Source organism: Hydractinia symbiolongicarpus, chromosome 5 (genome assembly GCF_029227915.1).
Source record: "Hydractinia symbiolongicarpus strain clone_291-10 chromosome 5, HSymV2.1, whole genome shotgun sequence".
NCBI classification, from domain to species: Eukaryota; Metazoa; Cnidaria; class Hydrozoa; order Anthoathecata; family Hydractiniidae; genus Hydractinia; species Hydractinia symbiolongicarpus.
The window spans coordinates 34150205-34170464 of NC_079879.1; the positions used below are offsets into that span (position 1 = coordinate 34150205).

The 20260-nt window shown below is 33.0% G+C and overlaps 1 protein-coding gene across 1 annotated transcript; it reads left to right on the forward strand.

The window, feature by feature from the left end:
• The first annotated feature begins 4676 nt into the window (after positions 1-4676).
• Positions 4677-20146, forward strand: LOC130646227 (inositol polyphosphate 5-phosphatase OCRL-like). The gene is made up of 28 exons (XM_057452399.1): positions 4677-4810; positions 9324-9386; positions 9814-9896; positions 9983-10080; positions 10169-10198; positions 10458-10562; positions 10737-10811; positions 10968-11027; positions 12374-12738; positions 12967-13175; positions 13468-13569; positions 13789-13903; positions 14274-14390; positions 14698-14805; positions 14894-14964; positions 15321-15432; positions 15551-15660; positions 15758-15893; positions 16008-16118; positions 16219-16287; positions 16591-16687; positions 17146-17270; positions 17455-17565; positions 17645-17767; positions 18016-18100; positions 18627-18754; positions 18979-19090; positions 19555-20146. Exons 2-28 carry the CDS (start codon positions 9327-9329, stop codon positions 19689-19691), a joined length of 3054 nt encoding a protein of 1017 aa, XP_057308382.1. The 5' UTR covers positions 4677-4810; positions 9324-9326; the 3' UTR covers positions 19692-20146.
• The last annotated feature ends 114 nt before the right edge of the window (positions 20147-20260 follow it).

A 20260-nucleotide genomic window follows, 5' to 3' on the forward strand; every position in this document is an offset into this window, starting at 1 on the left:
TTTTGAAATGATCTTAATATCAAAATTGGCAACATTGTCATATTCCTAAAAGCAGAAAATTTGTCAGGACAATATATGTATGGTTTATTAGTTGATGTTGAATTTGGAAAGGGTATAAGAACAGCTATTGTTAGATATCGAAACTCAAGCGAATCGACTAATCGAGTAACAAGACGAGCTGTCAGAGAATTAATCGTTATTCATCACGTTGACGAATTGGATATACAAACTGAATTGTATAAAGCTGCGTTGAAAGCAAAAGTGATGTTAAATTATATTAATTAAGACAAATCTTAAAATATTGATTGTCAATATCAATTATCAATCAAAATTTTTCATTTGTCTGGGGGCAATGTACAGTTAACACTGGATTTGTATTGATTTCGTGTTTTATGATACTATACGTTCGTTTCGTGTTCAATATGTTTGCTACGTGCTTTTTTTATTGTTCTTTTATGGTGTATTGCGTAAATAACTTGTGCTTTATGTTCGTGTCTCAAGTGTGCTATTTTTATTGATAGAATTTATATATGTAGTTTTTTCACGTTTTTTTTTTCATTCCCACTCATAAAGACAAAGTAACAAGTTCAAATTAAATTTCAAACACAAAAGTTACAAAGTTTTGTTTTATCAAATTTCAAATAAATTTGCGTGTGTTCAAGAAGTTCAAGAAAGTTAAATCATCCTTTTAAGCCCTGTAAAGAATAGTTAGTATACATTTGTTATTTATTTATTTACCTATTATTCATTTCAAATTTAAGCGTTGTGTTTTTTTTCATATTTTCGTATTTTCTGTGTATTTATTTTAGTTTGAACCTTGTTTAACAAAAAGTTCCAAGCAATTCTATCAAGGTTTTTTGTGATCCCGCGAAAACTTAACAGGCAATTTTTTTGCCAACTACTATGCTTTAAAAACTCTGTGCGAAGGTTCTTTATGTGAACATGAGATCGTTACACGAGGTCGTAAAAGTTACATTCAGGCGGTACTGTATATTAAAAAGCAACAGAAATAGAAAAAATTTTTGTGCTAAACGGTAGCACAGTTCGCATCAAACTTTTTCAAGACAACACAACTCGCAACAAATTTTTAAAGACAAAATTTGTCACACTAGTCTAGTCACACTTTTTTTAGAACTTTGTATCACTTAACAATCTAAATCAAATTAATAAAACTTTGTCCTGCATATTTGAGAGAAACTGGTAAGCTTCTTAACATTTAGCTAATAATTTATATAGTGATTTAACATTTAATCTAGTTTTACCATATGAACATTCAAATATAAGTACAATCTTCATTCATTTACACAGTAAATGACTAAAATGCAAAAAATATGGAGAGTAAACTGCTTGTAGAAGAAATTAAAAGGTATGATGCATAGACAAATATGTATTTTTTAAAACAAAAAATTAAGCGTAGCTAAAACAAATGTAACCCATTTGCTACATGTTGTATTTTCCTCCTCCTACCCACAAGAAACCGTTAAAAATCACTTAAATTACTACAAAAACTCTGTATGTCTGCCTCTTACAGGCAAAGTAGATGTGTATATTTTCCTTTGATGTAACCGAAAAAGACTTTCTTATTTGTTATTTGCCTAGATGACACGACATCAATGCATTTAGATTGACGTCAACTCATTAAATGAGAATAGTGAAGTCATTACAGCGCCTGATGTTTGGAAAGGGCTGGAAATAACTGACTTCATTGCCTGCGATCACACCCAGGACCAAAAACAACTAATTTCTAAAAGATTGGTTAACCCAACCGCTTCAGAACAGACTTTACCCAAGCCATGCGAGGGAAATTGGGGAGATGGCTCACTGTGTGGTCAGTTGGACGTTGCCGGGAGTGGTCTAGTAGAGTGTGGGCGCTACTTGTATCTGCGTAGCTCAGAACGAGCATTAAATAAACTAGGACTCTCCATCTAAGACATGGCCCCTCCTTTAAATAATAGATAGGGTATATCCCTTGATATTTGTGAGGCTAGCCATGTAAAATATACACATCTATAGCAAAGTATACTTTACTGTAAACTTCTGAATTTAATTTGCAACTGTAAGAGTATTCATGCCATGTTGGTCTAATGGCTATGACACTCTTGCAAATAAAAGATTTAGGTTCGAATCCTGGACAGGGCTAGGAAAAACAATTATCTTACACCTTTAGCTATATAGTAGCTATCTATGTTTGAGGGCAAAACAAAATGTAACAAAATGTAACAATATGTACTTAACCACAAAGTGCAATATTCAGGTTGGAAAGGGTTTTCACTTGCAAACCTACGGTACCCTGTCCTCTCCTCACACAAGGTAGGGATTATTAGATTATTTAATGCTCATTTTAAGCTACTTTACCAAACAACTCCCTGCAATATCCAGCGGGTCTCATATATAGATAAGATAAGCTAAGATAAGATAAGATCTCCCTCCCAATTTCCCTACTAACATGGCTTGGGGTTAATCACTCGCCCATATCAATCGCTGCCCAAGGAAATCAAATCTTCTCATATCAGTATTATAGAATAAGTCACGACTGCTAGATAAGTTACTTAGTTCTAGCCATAGCTAGCTAGCTGGTGTTGCACACAACCACAACAACACCACCTTTCCACCTCGACTGATTAGAAAGTACGAGCTGCCTCGATAATTCATGCCAGATCCATTAGGAAATAACAAAGAACGTGCAGGGTAGCAAGGAAAAAATCGATAATGGATCAGATGGTCTGATTTTACTTGTGGAACGTTTAAAATAATTTAATCCCACTGTCGTATTCAGGAAACATTTATAGATAGAAGTTTGTTCTTTAACCTATAGTAAGTATTACTCGCTTTTATTGGGACTAAATGTTAAACATTCAAAATGTTACCTATTATTTTTGTTCTATTCCCCCGAGTATTTATTCCTCTACCAAACTATCGATTAAAGTCTATCGCGATACTCCCGATCGTGTTTAAATGGAGGGGTGATCACCACCCGGGCTGGTTGAAATGTGTAAACAATTTGACCCGAAGCATTGTTGTTGTTGTTTTTTGTTAATGCAAAAGCTTTCGTTTAGAGAATTTTACCAGCGAGATTAAATAACTGGTTTGTTATGTATATTAGGCTGTTAGTGGAAGAGATACCCTCTTTCTTTCTGTAAAGTATAATTTTCAAAGACTTGCCGCCCATAAGTATAAGGCTAGCGCTAATCCCAAAAAGAAAAAAAAAAGTTTAATTTACTATAGCTACCAGGCTTTCAATAGGTGGGGCTTACACACAATAGACCTTTTTAAAGTTGCATTTTCATTGCATTGGAAAGATTTGTTTTGTGGTTCTTACATCACCCTCTACTGACATTTCCATAGACCTTTTTGAATCCGTACATTTTTTGGGGTAACCCCTTTTGGATTTAAAAAGTGTGTGCAAAGCAAAAAGATGCAGGCACTAGGTGAAGTGAGTTACTTTTTAGTCTGTTTCTTTGCATAAAGGTATCATTACGACTTTATAGTAATATATGTCAATCAGAAGATCCATTTATCCTCGTCTTTTTTAGGCGCAGCAGCTTGGTGGTTATAACTCGTACTTTGTGCGGGAGACCGGGGGTTTGATTCACCTTGACGGCAAATCAATATGGGCATGTGAATGTTACCATAGCCCCAGGTTAACCCAAGCCATGTGAGAGAAATTGTAGGGAGTTGTCTGGTTCCCAGATTGTTTCCAACCTTCCATATTCTCATCTTAAATGTTGTTGCAAGAGGGTGCCGTTTTTACCACCAATCTCCAAAGCATTTTCTGGCAGTCAAAAAAACATGGTCTTATAAGCTATTATAAAGGTGTCAACTTGCCAGAAAACATCAGACAATTTTGACGTTATAAAAAACCAAAATTTCTCCTTAAAAAGCTCTTATTATATATATATATATCAATAAAACAACCTACTTTCTGGTTGCAGTAAAGCACCAATGTTTCATCTCAGAACCATGGAAGAACCTAAAGTCACAAAACACAAGTCAAGAATTGTGTGGCCAAACATGCCTTTTCTAGTGAAGGAGTGTTAATTATAATGATTTGTAAATACAGGACATCAAGTCTGAGGGTCCTGCACATAACTTTGACAAAAATCATAATGAAGGATACTGCAATAAACTTTGGCAAAAATTATAATGAAGGATACTGCAATAATATTTAATATTTGTTGGCATAGAGTTACCAAAAGGGCTTTATTTAATACAATTTTAATACAAAGCATTTTTGCATTTCAGGTATAATTCGGGCAAGTTTGGAAATAATTTAGGTGAGTTCGGGTGTAGTTAGCTGTGATCCATCAAAGAAAGAAATTTTATTCAGAAAGTCACCCAAGATTGTCTGATATAATGATATAATTTTGGCAAGTTGGGGAAGTTTTCCCATTAAACATTTGTTTTCCTTTTCACATATTACCTACGTTTGCTTGAGCCTCAAAGTGTCTTACACAGCAAAATTTAAAAATTGCACATATAAATTGAATATATATGTGATGCACTATGCACTAAGTACAACAGTATATAGAATATAATCACAAGTTCATTAGAAGACATAGCAAATAATTAACAATGGCAATAATTCAAACACTTCATTCAGGTCCTTTCGTCAGTAATGTGTAAATATTATTATTTTTTGTTGTAGATTGTTTATGCTGACATTTTGTTTATTTTTTGTTAACTTTACACTTTTTTAGTATATATATAACAATATTTATCTTTTGCTTGTTGTTGACAAGATTATGAAAATTAGAAACGCAAAGAGGAAGATGTTTCAATAAGGTGTTGTTGGTGAGAAAACAAGTTAAAGGTATGTTATACAGTACTGGAAAAATGTTATTTAACATCACGCTTCGCGTATCGCACTGCGATAGATGTTTTTTACTTTCAAATTATATTGCAATGCGTCTGTCTCGATATCATTCTCGAAGCTATCGAGGCCATTAACACTTTCTTAAATTGGAACTATTTTAAAAATAAAAGTTTATTCAACAATGATTGCTGATGGTTAAATATAATTATACTTCCTTTGTGTTATATTTTTTAACTTATTCAAACAATCTAGGGTACACAGCTAATCGATAATCTTTATTTTTTAGATCGCATTTTAAAAATTTAAGAACAAAAAGCGGTGATAGAAATGCTTTTTTAGGTCGCGTTTAAAAAATTAGAAATAAAGAGCGGAGATAGAAAAGCTTTTTGATATCACATTTTAAAAGTTTAAGAATGAAAAGCGGCGATAGAAATGCTTTTTTAGATCGCATTTTAAAAATTTAAGAATGAAGAATGGCGATAAAAAAGATTCATTAGATCGCGTTTTAAAAGTTTAAGAACGAAGAACGGCGATAGAGAAGTTTTTTTAGATCGCATTTTAAAAGTTTAAGAACGAAAAGCGGCGATAGAAAGGCTTCGTTAAATCGCATTTTAAAATTTAAGAACGAAGAATAGCAATAGTAAAGTATTTTGAGATCACATTTTAATAGTTTAAGAACGCAAAGCAGCGATAGAAAAAAAAAACGTTAAAAAAGTAATGCGCTAGAATTACTAAATTAAATACGAAAGTTAAAAATTTCCTTATTAATTTTAAATAAAAAAAAAGATAAAGCAGATATTGATCGCGACACATCGAGACGGATTTTGTCATGATACTAGATTCTCGATAGATCGTGACATTTATTTTAATTGGTTCTTCTTATTATAAACGTGGTACATCGCGTATTGAGGGAGTCCGCTTACGTTGCGCGCTCTATATGTTAAACAACCCAACAAACAAGCACTTACTTACTAAAGGATAACACCATACTTCAAAATTTTAGCCTATAAGTCGATGTGATGAAACACAAAAATAAGTTATCTTTAATTTAATTTTTGATGTGAAACACACATCATTTTTGTATAGTAGGGTGTGATAATCAAGTGTATAAGGGGAGGATGTATCACATGCTACTTCATTTGCTGACAGCCAGATCTGAGTATTAGTCAGTGATAAAAACTTGCCCTCTGAAACACGATGATGTCGCAGGCTTAGACAGGATTAAAATCTCTGGCGTGCGGGCCATCACGCGCCAAAATCTTGTTGGCGTGTGCAACAGACCTTACGCCATAAAGTGAAGTTAGGCATGCGTAGTACAGTACAGTCTGAATGTAATCTACTGCATACACCCTAATATCACACCTTTGCGTGGAGGACGGCAGTCGTTTGTTTTTTGTTATAATTAAACCCCTTGAGCGTTTTGCGAGTTTATATTTGCGTGTTAAAAAACAATGCGCTCACGGAGCAATTATATTTTTTCTAATAGCGACATGCATTGTGTAAATGTATTGATATGCTATTCCCTTAAGTATTAGCGTGAAGTAATTAAATAATAAAAATCATTCGCGAAGTTTTATAATACATTGCGCGAGAATGTATTGTTGATTTAATTACTTAAAAAAATTCCAGCGCGTTTAATCTAAGAAACATACGAGAAGCATTGTTCACAACTATTAAATGCCGCTTTTCGTTTTTAAACTTTTAAAATGCGATTTAAAAAAACATTTCTATCGCCGCTGTTCGTTTTAAAACTTTTATAATGCGATCTAAAAAATATTTCTATCGCCGCTTTTCGTTTTAAAACTTTTAAAATGCGATCTAAAAAAACATTTCTATCACCGCTATTCATTTTTAAACTTTAAAATGCGATCTAAAAAAACATTTCTATCGCCGCTTTTCGTTTTTAAACTTTTAAAATCGATCTAAAAAAACATTTCTATCGCCGCTTTTCGATTTTAAACTTTTAAAAAGCGATCTAAAAAACATTTCTATCGCCGCTTTTCGATTTTAAACTTTTAAAATGCGATCTAAAAAAACATTTCTATCGTCGCTATTCGTTTTTAAACTTTTAAAATGCGATCTAAAAAAACATATCTATCGCCACTGTTCAATTTTAAAGTTTTAAAATGCGATCTAAAAAAATATTTCTATCGCCACTATTAGTTTTTAAACTTTTAAAAAGCGATTTAAAAAAATATTTCATCGCCGCTTTTTGTTTTTAAACTTTTAAAATGTGATCAAAAAAAACATTTCTATTGCCGCTTTTCGTTTATAAACTTTTAAAATCCTATCTAAAAAAAACGCTTAATTACTGCAATTAAATAGATTGCTAAAATTGATCTTGCAACCTATTGTGATTAAACAATTGATCGCGGGGGTCATTGTTTATCAGCAAGGCAATTATTTTCTTAAAAAAACAAAAGCTATTGTTCTGTGTAACTATTCATGCGAGTTTCGCGTTCGCGGTAGATTACATTCAGACTGTACTGTACATGCCTAAATGCATACGATTTTTCATCATTCAAAAACTGTACGGATTTTCTATATTTCAAAGACATGAATCTCTATTGCCTGGCCCCTTCGTTGTTGGCAACCAGGTCTTACACAAGAAATCCAGCCATGCGGTTCTTAACTAATGCGGAGGTGAATGCCAACGGAGCATGGATGAAGCAAGTCTGCAAAACTGCTCTTACAGCCGGAACAGACACACATAATTATTTTCAAGCAAAAGCGACTTTACAAATAATATTACAAATAAACTTAAGAACTTTTTTGTTTTTATATGCTTAAGTTTTCTTTAGCAACGGCATTTTTGCGATTTAATTGGCAGTTTTGTTTTTTAACGGCGCCTGACACATTTATTACTTGTAGTAAGTGTGATTATGATTATCAAACTTCCATGATGGCACATGGCAGATAAAAACAAAACGAAATAGATGACTAACGAAGGTTAATTAAAAGAGACAGATTATATTTGAATTATCTTATTTTGAGTTAAAAGATGGGAGGCGTGGCTACAGAAACATGCTTATTTTGTTTTATATGTTTAAAGGCTTTTGCAGTCTCCAATGTTTGGGGTTCACTTATCGTCCCCACCTTTTAAGAACACGCCAAAGTACTTTCTAGGTGTGTGATCATCGTGCGGAGGCATTTATGCACGATAACACCATTCCTGTCCAAGCCTAATGTCGTAGTAAAATTGCTATAATGTTCTCAAATTTCTGTCCCATCAATCCTTTTTTTTCTTTTTATGTTATATATATTTTGTTTCTTTTAAGTTTTATTAACTCATGGTTAAACCTAGGAAAGGTTTAATTTCCACCTCTCACACTTTTCTAGCTCAAACTGGTTTTAATCATGCAGTTAAAGCTTATTCTATACAGAGTCAACTTATCCACACTTTAAAAAAATATAAATTCATTTGTTGCAACTACATTAATGTCATTAAAAAGTGTATAGCTCAAGTTTGTCCATTGAAACAATTTCCAATTACACTTTTGGCATTAAATCCTAATTCGATTTTTGTGCAAAACACTGTATAACTTCTAAATAGGAATTACTATACACAATAGCAAAGTCTAAAGTCATGATTAGTAGCATTGCAGCCAAGTGTGACCTTGTAGTTGGAAAGTAGCCTTGTGGCGTTTGCAGGAAAGGGGTAGCTAGTAACTCAATTTTTTGTCAGACTTGAAAGCATTGGGTACAAAAGAAGTGCAGTAGTATTGGTGGAAGGTTAAGAGCTGACATTCAGTTTGTATGCAAGCGTTGCAAAGGTGAGATTATAGAGAATGAAGTATTTTCAGCTATGTTGGGCAGTGAAGGGGGTGTTGGAAGAAGTCTTACTTGCAGGATAAGTTCTGCTTGGAAAAAGTTCAGAGAGTTACTTCCTTTGTTGACTAGCAGAGTCTTGTCAATTGAGTTAAAAGGTAGATTGTATGAGGCCTGTGTAAGAAGTGTTATGTTGTACGGTAGTGAGACATGGGCAGTGAAGCAGGAAGATCTTGACCGTTTAGAAAGGAATGATATGAGAATGGTCAGGTGGATGTGTAACGCCAGTCTGAGAGACAGAAAGAATTCAGATGAGCTATGAAGCAGGCTAAGTATCCGTAGAATTAAAGATGTTATCCAGATAAAAAGATTGAATTGGCTGGGGCACTTAGAAAGAATGGAGGGGGATAATTGGGTAAGAAAGTGTAGAGACTTAATAGTTCCTGGGGCAAAGCCCAGAGGCAGACTGAGAAATACTTGGCAGGAAGTTATAAGGACAGACTTGATACAGAGAAAGTTGAGTTTAGATCTAACACGGTCTAGATCAGATTGGAAGAGGGTCATTAATATACCCCATCCAACCCATGCTAGCATGGAAAACGGACGTTAAGCCGAGGATGATGGATGATGATGAATGTGTGTGATTGGAGTCTTGTCAGCACCTAGTTGTAACACAAATTCAAAATGATACCTTATGTTGTTGTGTTTTTTAAAAAAGATATGGAAATCTTTTTTTTTTTAGATTATGACTACGCAACTAAAAAAAGTTCAAAGCCTTCTTCGAAATGGCGAAACTTGCAAATATGTATCCTTTGAGGTGCCTTTAAGAGATGGTAGTGCACTATCGTTGTTGAGTTATTTTCTTTTCATTTTTTTTGACTTAATAGTTTTTATTAAATAATATTTAGCCAGTGTGTAGACCACCCTGCAAAAAATAACAAAAAACAACTCTGGAAAGATCAGTAATATTTTGAACATCAGGAACTATTTTTGTGAGATTACAAACTCAATACTTCTATGTATATTTGACGTTCACTTCCATAAGTATGTGACACTACTTTTGTAGTTTATGTGACACTACTTTTGTAGTTAACATGATGGATGGGTTGCTGTTCATGGTGATAGTCCGAAATAAAATATTTATAGTGGTAAATAATCTGTATGTTTGCTGTCATTAGGCTCAGCTTGTTGAAGTTAAAAAGTAGTAAAAAATTCTTAACCGTGATATGTAGTGTCTTGAAGGCAGCCTGGTTTCTGGTTGGACCAGAACACCTCATCTTTTTGCAATTGTACGGTCTCAAGTAAATAACTATGGGTAAGCATATAATAAAACTTTTTTAAAAACTTTAATTGGTTGTGTAATATTTATTTACGCATGCAATACACTTTCATATGTTCTAGGTTACTTATTCTGTCACACCCTGGGATTGGTTCTAATGAAACCATTATTCGTCCAAAAAGTGCTATACCAATGGATGGAAACTTTCGATATCTCTTAAGTAAGTTGTTTGGTATTGGATTTAAATTTTGTGTCATTTGACTAGTACGTACATGCCAATATCTAATGATTTTGTTTCTTTGTTATAGATAATAGTGGCACAAACTTCTCATCCTCAGGTATAGCTTAAAATTAGACTTTTATTGTGTTGTTTGTCTTTAGCCATCAAATATCAATTTTTTTCAATTTAAATATTAGTTGTTTTTTTCCAAAAAAATGTGGATTTATGACAAAACTGTATCCTGAAAAATGAGAACTATATGAGGAAAAATGAGGAGCATATCTGCATTTTCACCGAAAACCTTGAGGCTTATTAAAATTAATATGTAAAGTGGCGCCGTAAGAAAGGGAAGTTTTTTTTTATGATTTCCACTATAGATATTCAACTACAGCTCACATCAGGTTCAAATACATACACTGCTGAATTTGCATCTGGGTCTGCAATGCAAGATTTTATGTCAGTGTTAACGAGCATGTATAACGGTGAGATTATTATGCTTATTTTCTTCTTTGATAAGGTATGGATTATAAGTACTAATATGTAATTCTTTATGCAGTAGTTTATTTTTACTTTTTGTGTATGCATGGAAGTTTAGGATCCTAAAATTTTAAGTAATGTAGTTTTTTTGTTGAAAAATTAAATTTCTTATTGTCTAGGTACGGGAATAAGCACGTCTTATGAATGGTTAAAAGCATATAATGGAGTTAATAATGACGCTGATAGTTCACAAGGTAAAATTGAAAGTCTTGTTTTAAAAGAAATTTCTGCAATGACAGTTGTCTGATGTTCCTAAATAGTGCAAGAGTATAGATTTTAAGAAATAAAATAAAATGTATATGTCATTATAAAAGAAATTGTGGTAATTGGTTTGCATTAATAACTTTTAGGGGAATGGCCGTGGAATGAAATAACAAAACCTTCAGTTGCAGATTATACACCTATCGCGTGTAAGTTATTCCTCATGTATTAGCCAACAATGCTAAATCAGTTGACAATCATAATGTTTTCTACAGTTTCTGCAAATAAATTGTCATCTTGTATTTAGTAAATAATAAACATATTTTAAATATTGTAACGTAAGGTGAAAAACAACAGAAGCAAAATAATATATGCAAAAATACCTGCAATTGCCCTGAAAGTTTAGCATAGTATAAACAAGGAAATAAAATTATTTACTTATAGAACTTCTTTCCTTGCACGACATAGTGCATAGTCATTTTGATCAGTATTTTGTCATACAGGGAAGCATTCTGTTGTACACATGGTTTTTAAACTATGAAAATCGTACACACCTACATAATGGTAGTATTTACTTTATTCTTTTGTTAACATCTTGCTTTTATTGCTGAGTTTCTAGGTGAAGATCAGTGCAGGTATATGCTGATTAAACAAATGTAGTTTTCCTATATAAGTTTGTATTGTGTGCACACCTCTAGACATTTTAACTAACGTTCAGCTATTATTTTAAATTTGTGATAAAGAGCTCTGAAAAGTTTTTTTTAACACATTTCCTTAACCTTTTAATAATCCTAATTTCAATCATGCATTGGTATTTATTATCACAATAAATAAAAAGTGCAAACTTCATTTATTTTGAGTTATTTAAATTCAATAAATAATTTATATGCTGGTTCAAGGTTTATTATTTAAAATCTCTTTGTATTCATCTTTCACATCTTTTTCTTATTTTAATAATTTATCTGAAACATTTTCCATGGGTGAAATCTTTTTGAAAAAAAATGGCAGATGATTCAGGGAAAAGGAGTCAATTTTTTCCCCAACAATATTAAGCTTTTATTTAATTAAGTTAGGTCTAAGTTTTTACATGTTTGTGAACACTTTCTTCTTATTTTCACTATTTTCTATTCATGCTTTATAACACCATTTTAAAGAATTTTCTTCTTTAAATTTTTATGTAAAGGAATTCATGAATAATTTCTAGCAAATATTCCTCATCTGTCAGTATTTACATGATCTCTGCTTGTTCTTATTGAAACATGTTGTTTTAAGGTTGAATTTCTTTAATATTCCAGGTTTTTAAAACAAATTTCATACGCCACAGTTTATAATAAAAAACGTTTTGCTTTTATAAAAAAATTTCTTCTCAGGTTTGTTTATGTCTGAGAATAATAGTTATAAATGTTTTCCACTCTGAAAAATTTATAGGGCTTCAATATTCAATTTATAGTTTTTTAATTCTTATAGTTTAATCCCTCAATCTTTTTACATATTTCTTTTTATTTCGTTTCAAGATATGGTACAAACTTTTTTAATTCAAATTGTTTTCTTTTAGTTGATGCTGATGCAGATATTACCAATTTCGATCCACTCTCTTCTGCAAGTAAAAAGGATTGCAGTATTAAAGATGATTTATTAAAAGATTACGATGAAATTGTACCTAATACTAAATGTTTGAATATTAGTGGTACAAAAGAAAATAATTTATTAGAAGTCACACCAGTAAGAGTGACACCTACAAATGAACTGGATTTAAAAGATTTCGATCCTTTATCAAAAAAGGAGATAGAGGAAGGCATTAAAACAGAGAAAATGATATCAGCAGAACTTTTAAGAAGAAGCAGGGAAGTTGTTTCAACTCGTGCTTCTGCTGGCAAATCATGGCTTGAACGAACTTTGTCACAAAGCTCAGGTTCAACTGTAAGTTTTTGTAATGACTTTATGAATGGCAAATTAAATGTTCTTGGTAAAGAATAGTATGTCATAGTTGTTTAATTTGTTGTCTATATTAAAATACTCAACTTTCCAACTGTTAGCCAAAGATGGCAGCTGCGAGTATCAGCAGCCAAATTCCTGGATTTTTTCAATAGGTGAATTGCTGTGGATTTTCATGGGCTTATGTATTAAAAAAAGGTTTTGTTATTTTAGGAAACAAAAGAAAGTGGTGGTCAAGAAGAGGCTTTCGATGTTGTTGATAATCTAGAGGTTCAGAATGTTCGTAACGAAAATACTGCCCCACCTCCTTATAAAGGCAATCTCTCAGGAAATGTTTTTAAGGGAATGCGTGCAAGAGAGAATTTTATTCGGTTGCATATGGCTGCAAGAGAAAAAGAATTTACTGAGCTATTTCCATTCACGTAAGTGTCTTATCTTTTCCTTTTAATTCAATTTTTTTAGCCAATCCTAACACATTTTTTTTAATAAAGGTCTATTATGTAAATTGTTCTTCAAAATCTATGATTAAAAACGTTACTTTTTACATACTTAAAATTGTGACGTCCGTAATTCATGGAGGTACTTTGCCTAATTTTTATTCAAAAAATTAGGCAAACTCTTTTCATTAAATTTTCCTACAAAATTTCTGTCAACCTTGTTGAAAACATATTCCAATTTTAAGCTATACAATTTATTTTTTCTCTTGATATTTAGATTGCTTGCTGGTACATGGAATGTCAATGGCCAACTGGCTACTGAAAGTTTAGTTCCATGGCTACAAGATAATCCTGAATCACCAGATGTCATTGCAATCGGGTAGGTCTATACTTAAATACATAATAGACTTAAAATGATAATGATTAAAGCAAAGATTCTCACAGGTTGGAATCAAACTATTATAAAAAGGGTTATGCTTTTGATTTCTTCTATTGGTCCATGTTATATTTCCAACATAATAATGTCCAGTTACTGTAACTGTTAATTGGTCCTTATTTAAGTTAATAAAAAAATTGATTTATTATTTGACCTGTTTAGATTTCAAGAGCTTGACTTGAGTGCTGAAGCTTTAGTATTCAACGATTCAAGTCGAGAAGATACTTGGATGAAAGCTATTGAGAATGGTTTACCAAAAAATACAGATTATTTTAAGGTACTTTTTTGTTAATGATTTGGTTGGGTGCTTACAAAATTATTGAGAGAGATACATCTGTTGACCATGAAAAAGAAAAATTTGTAAGAATGCTGGTAAAAATATGCGGCCATAGAGGCAACTTTCTAATAATAAATACAAGTATCATAACGTAATGCATCTGGCTTTAGTGATGGGTTTACAAAATTACTACTTTTTTGTTTAATTGAATTTTAAATTCAATACCCCTTTTTAATCTATTAAATAAATTACCCAATCAAGTCAACTATCTTTGGTATATTTTTGCGAATTAGGCTGAAATTCACAAAAGTATGTTAATGCAAATGTTTCTAATCCTGCGTAAACCTTTCTTTCACCAATGTTTTTATAGTTGAAACATGTTCGTCTTGTTGGTATGATGTTGGTTGTGTATGTTCAAACGAAACATAAGATGCAAGTATCTGATGTTGAGTCTGAAACATATGGGACTGGAATCATGGGCATGATGGTAATTACTCTTCCAGCTCAGTTCATCTTATTGTGTTTGAATTTTAATGTTTTTTATCTGTGAAAAACTGGTGTCATTTTAACTAATTGTGATTAAAGACATATATAAATAAAAACTTGAAAGTCGTAAACAGAACATTTTAATTTGTATTACTAACATGTGGCGACTTGATATTTGATTCCCCTTGAATTAAAGATAATAATACATGCAATTATCTTTTATGTATTATTTGTACGTAAAACATATTGTTACGGTGAGTTCAAAATAGAGCCTGCTATATTCTTAAAGTGTTTATTTTATTTTCAAGGGCAACAAGGGTGGTGTTGCTGTCAGATTTCAACTGCACAACTCAACAATCTGTTTTGTCAACTCCCACTTGGCAGCTCATTTAATGGAGTATGAGAGGCGTAACCAGGTAATATACAACGTAGTAGTTTTGCTGCATGTTTATTGCAAATAAAGTACATCCAAACCAATCCATCCAAACTTTTATTTACGTTTAGGACTTCCGTGAAGTGTACAGTAAATTGAAGTTCTCTCTTTTCCAACCACCTATTGGAATATCACAACACAAGTAAGAGTCAGTTTTTTACTTGTGTTATTTTCACTCGCCAAATATTGTTAACAGCTTGTAAAGTTTTGGGTACAGACGTTACTGATAATCTCACGACATAAGTTAAATAGGATAATGGATGGAGTTAAAGGTAATCTAGACAGTTATTTGAACATTCCTCTTTCCCATATCGCTATCCTTCTCCTTACTTTTGGTATATTTTTTTACTACACAAATTACCAAAAGGCTACCTATCCATTCTTCATTCTTACTAAAAAACCCAACCAACCACAACTCTTAAATAAAATCTCTGTTTACACATAAGGTGCTTGCTGAGCTCAGCTTAAGTTGTATATATGTTTTCTTATTTTCTTTAGCATGGTGTTTTGGTTGGGTGATTTGAATTATCGTTTTGATGACCTGGACCCTGACCAAGTAAAAAATTTAGTCAGAAAAAACGATTTCGCAAAACTTTACAAGTATGACCAGGTCTGTCCTTTTTTTTATATTTTTACCACACACAAAGCAGTCCACCTTCACCAGAATTTTTTAAAGTTTAAAAGAATAAAGCAATAAATCCAGCATGCTAATAAACTTTTTCATACAGCTTAACAGACAGCAAACTCAACAAAAAGCTTTCGATGGATTCAATGAGGGTAGCCTAACGTTTGCACCAACATATAAATATGATCCAGGGACAGACGATTGGGACACTAGGTAACTATTTTAATATAACTTCTGCTAGCAATTTAAGGTTATCTATTGAGATAAAACGTTGACCAAGTGCTAAAAAATAGTTGAATCTTTAATTTAGTGAAAAGTCGCGTGCACCAGCTTGGTGTGATCGTGTGTTGTGGAAAGGAAAACAAATTGAACAGATAGCATACAGAAGTCATCCTCAGTTGAAATTAAGTGATCATAAACCCGTCAGTGCACTCTTCACTGTGGGAGTAAGTAAGAATTGATACGATAAAATTGGTGTGAGAGCCTCACAGAAAAAAACACTGTCATCTGAATTATGAATAGATGGATTTCTAATTTGTCGTTTCTGTTTTTGTATACAGATCAAAGTTGTTGACCGAGCCAGGGAGCGTAAAGTATTTGAAGAAATTGTTCGAAAACTAGACAAACGTGAAAATGATTCGCTACCTCAAGTTAAGTTAGGCAAGCACGAAGTGAGTATTTTTTTTATGTATTTTATCTAGTGTGTTTTCGTTTATCCAGTACTTAATTAAATGTAATCATATTAAACTTTTTCACATGATTTTTTTTTAGTTTCAATTTGATATTGTGGAATTCATGGAAGAGAGGGTGGAGGTTTTACCTGTTGCAAATATTGGCCAGGTGAGAGTATACGGGCCATTGTTATTGTTATTAAGAAGGGAAAGTTGTTGTGTTTTGTTTCTGTTTTTTTTGTGGGAAGAGAAAGGGGGCGTGTTCCGGGGAAAAACGCTATGAGAATAAACTGTTTGGGATCGAGGTCAGATGTTGTTAAGGTAGTATTTTTAGAGAAAAGAGGGCAAAAAAATGTTTGATTGTCTTAACCATTGAAATGTAGAAAATCATCCACATAATAATTTCAATAATTTCTTAAAATTTTTTCCATATTTTCTTCCTATTCTGTGGAACATTTTTTTCGATTTATAGAGTCCAGTGGAATTTCAATTTATAGCAAAATTAGACGATGCTGACATTGCAAAACCTTGGTTTCGAGTTAATCCCTCTGCTGGATTTATAATGCCAGGTTTGTACTCCTACATACAAGGTTTCCCAGAAAAAATCATAACCAAATTTTATAAACCGTAATTCTTTTCGTGCTGAGTGACCTTTTCCCCAGCATTGAGAAGCCCCAAAATAGACCAGCAGGAATAAGGTTAAATGTTGGACATATATCTGTCAAGCCCCTTCGGACTAAACACGTTTGTATTAACTCTAAATTCATTTCAGTTAACCCCTCCAGCTTTCCTTCCAATTCGTGTTTTGTTTCTTTGTTGCATGCGAGCGCTACCTGAAATGTGCATTGCAAGGACATTTCGGCTGATAAAAATGTCAAAGATGACCCATTCCTTTCCTGTTATTTTCTTACCGGAATATCAGAAAATGTTAAAATTGTTTTTTGTTTAATATCTTCTGTTGAGCATCTTCCACTGTGCAATATTTAGTTTTTTTATAACTTGTAATTTTTATAACTTGTAATTGTAGGAGATGTATTGGAAATCGAGTTGTCAGTAATGGTAGACAAGCTGTCGGCGCCCATGGTGACTGTAGGAAATTGCATTTTGGATGACATCTTAGTACTTCATCTTGTTGATGGAAAAGATTTCTTTGTATCTTATCAAGTTAAAAAGTTTGAGCCAAAAATTTACTAGCTCTTATGTATTTCTTCCTGAAAATTTGGATCAATTATTTTTGACTGTGGAATTTCACCCTACATCCAACTATCGCTAACCGCAGAAAATGCTACGCCTTAAATTTCTGGAAAACGTGTTTATCCTTAACAGTTCGATATAGGTACCCTTAAGTGGCGTATATACGCCCAGTGTGTTTGGTTCTTCTCTCGAAGCTTTAGTAAGAATATATGGTCCTATCAGACAGGTACCAATGGATTCTTTAATTCAATTGGTAAGAGTGTACTGCTTCTTTTTATTGCTCTTCAATATGTGTAAGTATTTAACTTTTGTTGATGTTGTGTGTTTTACAGGAAAGTATAGCCTCCGTATTTGATTCAACTGATGGTGTATTTCCAGATTCCACGGAGCCTCTTGAAATACCGAAAGAACTGTGGTTGTTGATAGATCACTTATTTAAACACGGTATGACACAGGTGGGTGAAGAAATAAGAAAAAATAAAAAATGACAACAATTAGAAGAGTGATAATGTATCGAATTATAATGTTCGACGTACGTCTGTCTTTCTGTCTGTAATCCGAAATGGTAGCGATGAGGTGGGTTGTTCCAAGTGCTAACAAGTTTTCCTAAAAACGATACTTCACACGCGATATAAGTTCATAGCTCCACTTTTAGAGCGATTTCTGCACGGAGTAATTGGTTTTGTTTACGCTGTTTTTCTAGGAGAATATTCTTCTGCAGTCTGGTATCGATGAAGAAATTCGTCAGATTCGGCATCACTTAGATACAGGGCAGGGTGGAGAAATTCGTATCTTTTCTATTATAATCTCCATACTTTAGCTTGTAAGTGCCGTGGAAAAATCTTGTGGAGAAAGGATTCTCGGGAATCCTTTTATAGGGTCAAAGCGCATGAAATTCTGATCTAAATGTTATTAGGGTCAAAGCGCATGAAATTCTTATTTAAATGTTATGTAGGGTCAAAGCGCATGAAATTCTTATCTAAATGTTATAGGGTCATAGTGCGCGTGAAATTTTGATCTAAATGTTATAGGGTCATAGTGCGCGTGAAATCTTGATCTAAGTAACTAATGATTTTGTCTTGAGAAAAAAGGGGACTTTTTATGACATCATAAACCTGTTGTTTTCCCATTTATAAGAGGTATTTGCTCTGTTTTGGGCGCTTTTCTGTGATGCTGTATGGTATGAACAAAAATGGCAACAAAGGTAGTAAGGAAAATACGCATACATGTTTCTATCATGTTTGAAAAACATAAAACAAACGGCGCACAGAGAGACTTGTTTTTGTTGTGTTATTCTTTAACTCGCATATATAGCCGGGAGCATATTTTCTATTGGTGAAGCTTTGCTCTTATTTCTGGAAGCCCTTCCAGAACCTGTCATTCCATACAAATATCACACGAGATGCTTAGAAGCATGCAACAACTATGTCTTATGTAAACAGGTACACGAAAAATATTTGATTTTCTTTCTTTATATTATGTTTCGCGCTCTATACGCAAGGTCAATGTTTTTTAACAGCTATGGATTTTGGAGCATTGAAATACTTTTTTAACTTCTGTATATTATCGGTATTAGGGCTGCGTGTTAAATATTTCGTTGTCCATTCTACATTTTATTCACAATTTCATTGATGGAATAAATGTATTTCCGACATATTTTACTTAGGTAGTAACACAACTTCCAGAGTGTCATGGCAACGTGTTTCGATACCTCACTGCATTTTTACGTGAGTTACTCAAGCAGAGCGCAGAAAACAAACTAGACGCCAAAATGCTTGGTATGTGAATTAAATATCTCATCATGTGGTAAGAAAAAATACCAACTGCTATTAACTAATTTTCATTTCCAATCCCATTGCTTCACGCAATATAGCAGTTCTTATAAACTTGAAAGTGCCATGTTTTTTTGCTTGTTTTAAAAAAATGGTGTGTACAAAAGACTAATCATTTGATTTAGTTGTTTAGCTATACTTTGTACATCTATACTTTGTTTGTCTATACTTCGTTTGTCTCCGGATCTGTTCATTCTCCAATGATCGCTGTGCATTAGGTTTTAAAGTGCTTTTTAACGACAAGTTGGGCAAGCGAGATCTCGTTTTTAGACTCTACGATAAATTGCACTATAAAAAACCCTTTCTTATTTAAAAATAGTATGGTATTTTTTCAAAATAGAAGACCTAATTATTCTTTCGCAAATGTCGATTTGTAGATTTAAGCTCTGGATTTGTTTTTGTTTACACAGCCACAGTGATGGGCTCCATCCTGTTGAGATCGCCGATGAACCAAAGCAAGAACTTGACCCGCAGAACGCAATCACAGATAGCTCAAAAGAAAGCGAAATTTGTCTTTCATTTCCTGGTAAATGACTTCAGAGGTTGAGCTCGGAGATGTCATATTCAAGGGAGAGAGAGAGAGAGAGAGAGAGAGAGAGAGAGTACGCGACAGGCTTGTAACAGCTGCTCAGATAAGTTGCTGTGGTGAGGCTGTGTCTAATAATGTTTACTGCCAGCCTGTTTTGAGCACTTAAGTGAAATCCAAATGGTGTTATCCATGCATTGCATTGATTTAAAAAATAAACAAACATTTTTTACTGTTTCACGTTTTATCCCACCTGATATTTTATTTATAGATTGCTTTTTAATTCCATATCCCAATAATTCTTTTATTTTCGCGTGTATTTTAAATTGGTTGCTTTCTTCTTAACGTTAAGAACATGGCGACACATTTTGCTCAACTTTTAACATTTTTTGAAGCAATATGTATATAGATATTCAGCGTACGTTTAATTTGTATTTATTTTTTTACTAAATAGATATTAAGACAACTTGGAAGTCAACTCATGTATGTCTTCGTTTCCAAGGCCTGTGGTTTGTACTGGCTAATGTATAAAAAAATAGTCGGTGGTCGTGGAAAAATCAATGGGTTCACCCGTTCTTTTTATACCACAT

Coding starts and splice junctions, on each gene's coding strand:
- LOC130646227 (XM_057452399.1), top strand. CDS start 9,327: ATGACTACGCAACTAAAAAAAGTTCAAAGCCTTCTTCGAAATGGCGAA. Junction 15,433..15,550: donor AACTTTACAAGTATGACCAG/GTCTGTCCTTTT, acceptor TTTTTCATACAG/CTTAACAGACAGCAAACTCA. Junction 16,688..17,145: donor TGCTGGATTTATAATGCCAG/GTTTGTACTCCT, acceptor TTGTAATTGTAG/GAGATGTATTGGAAATCGAG.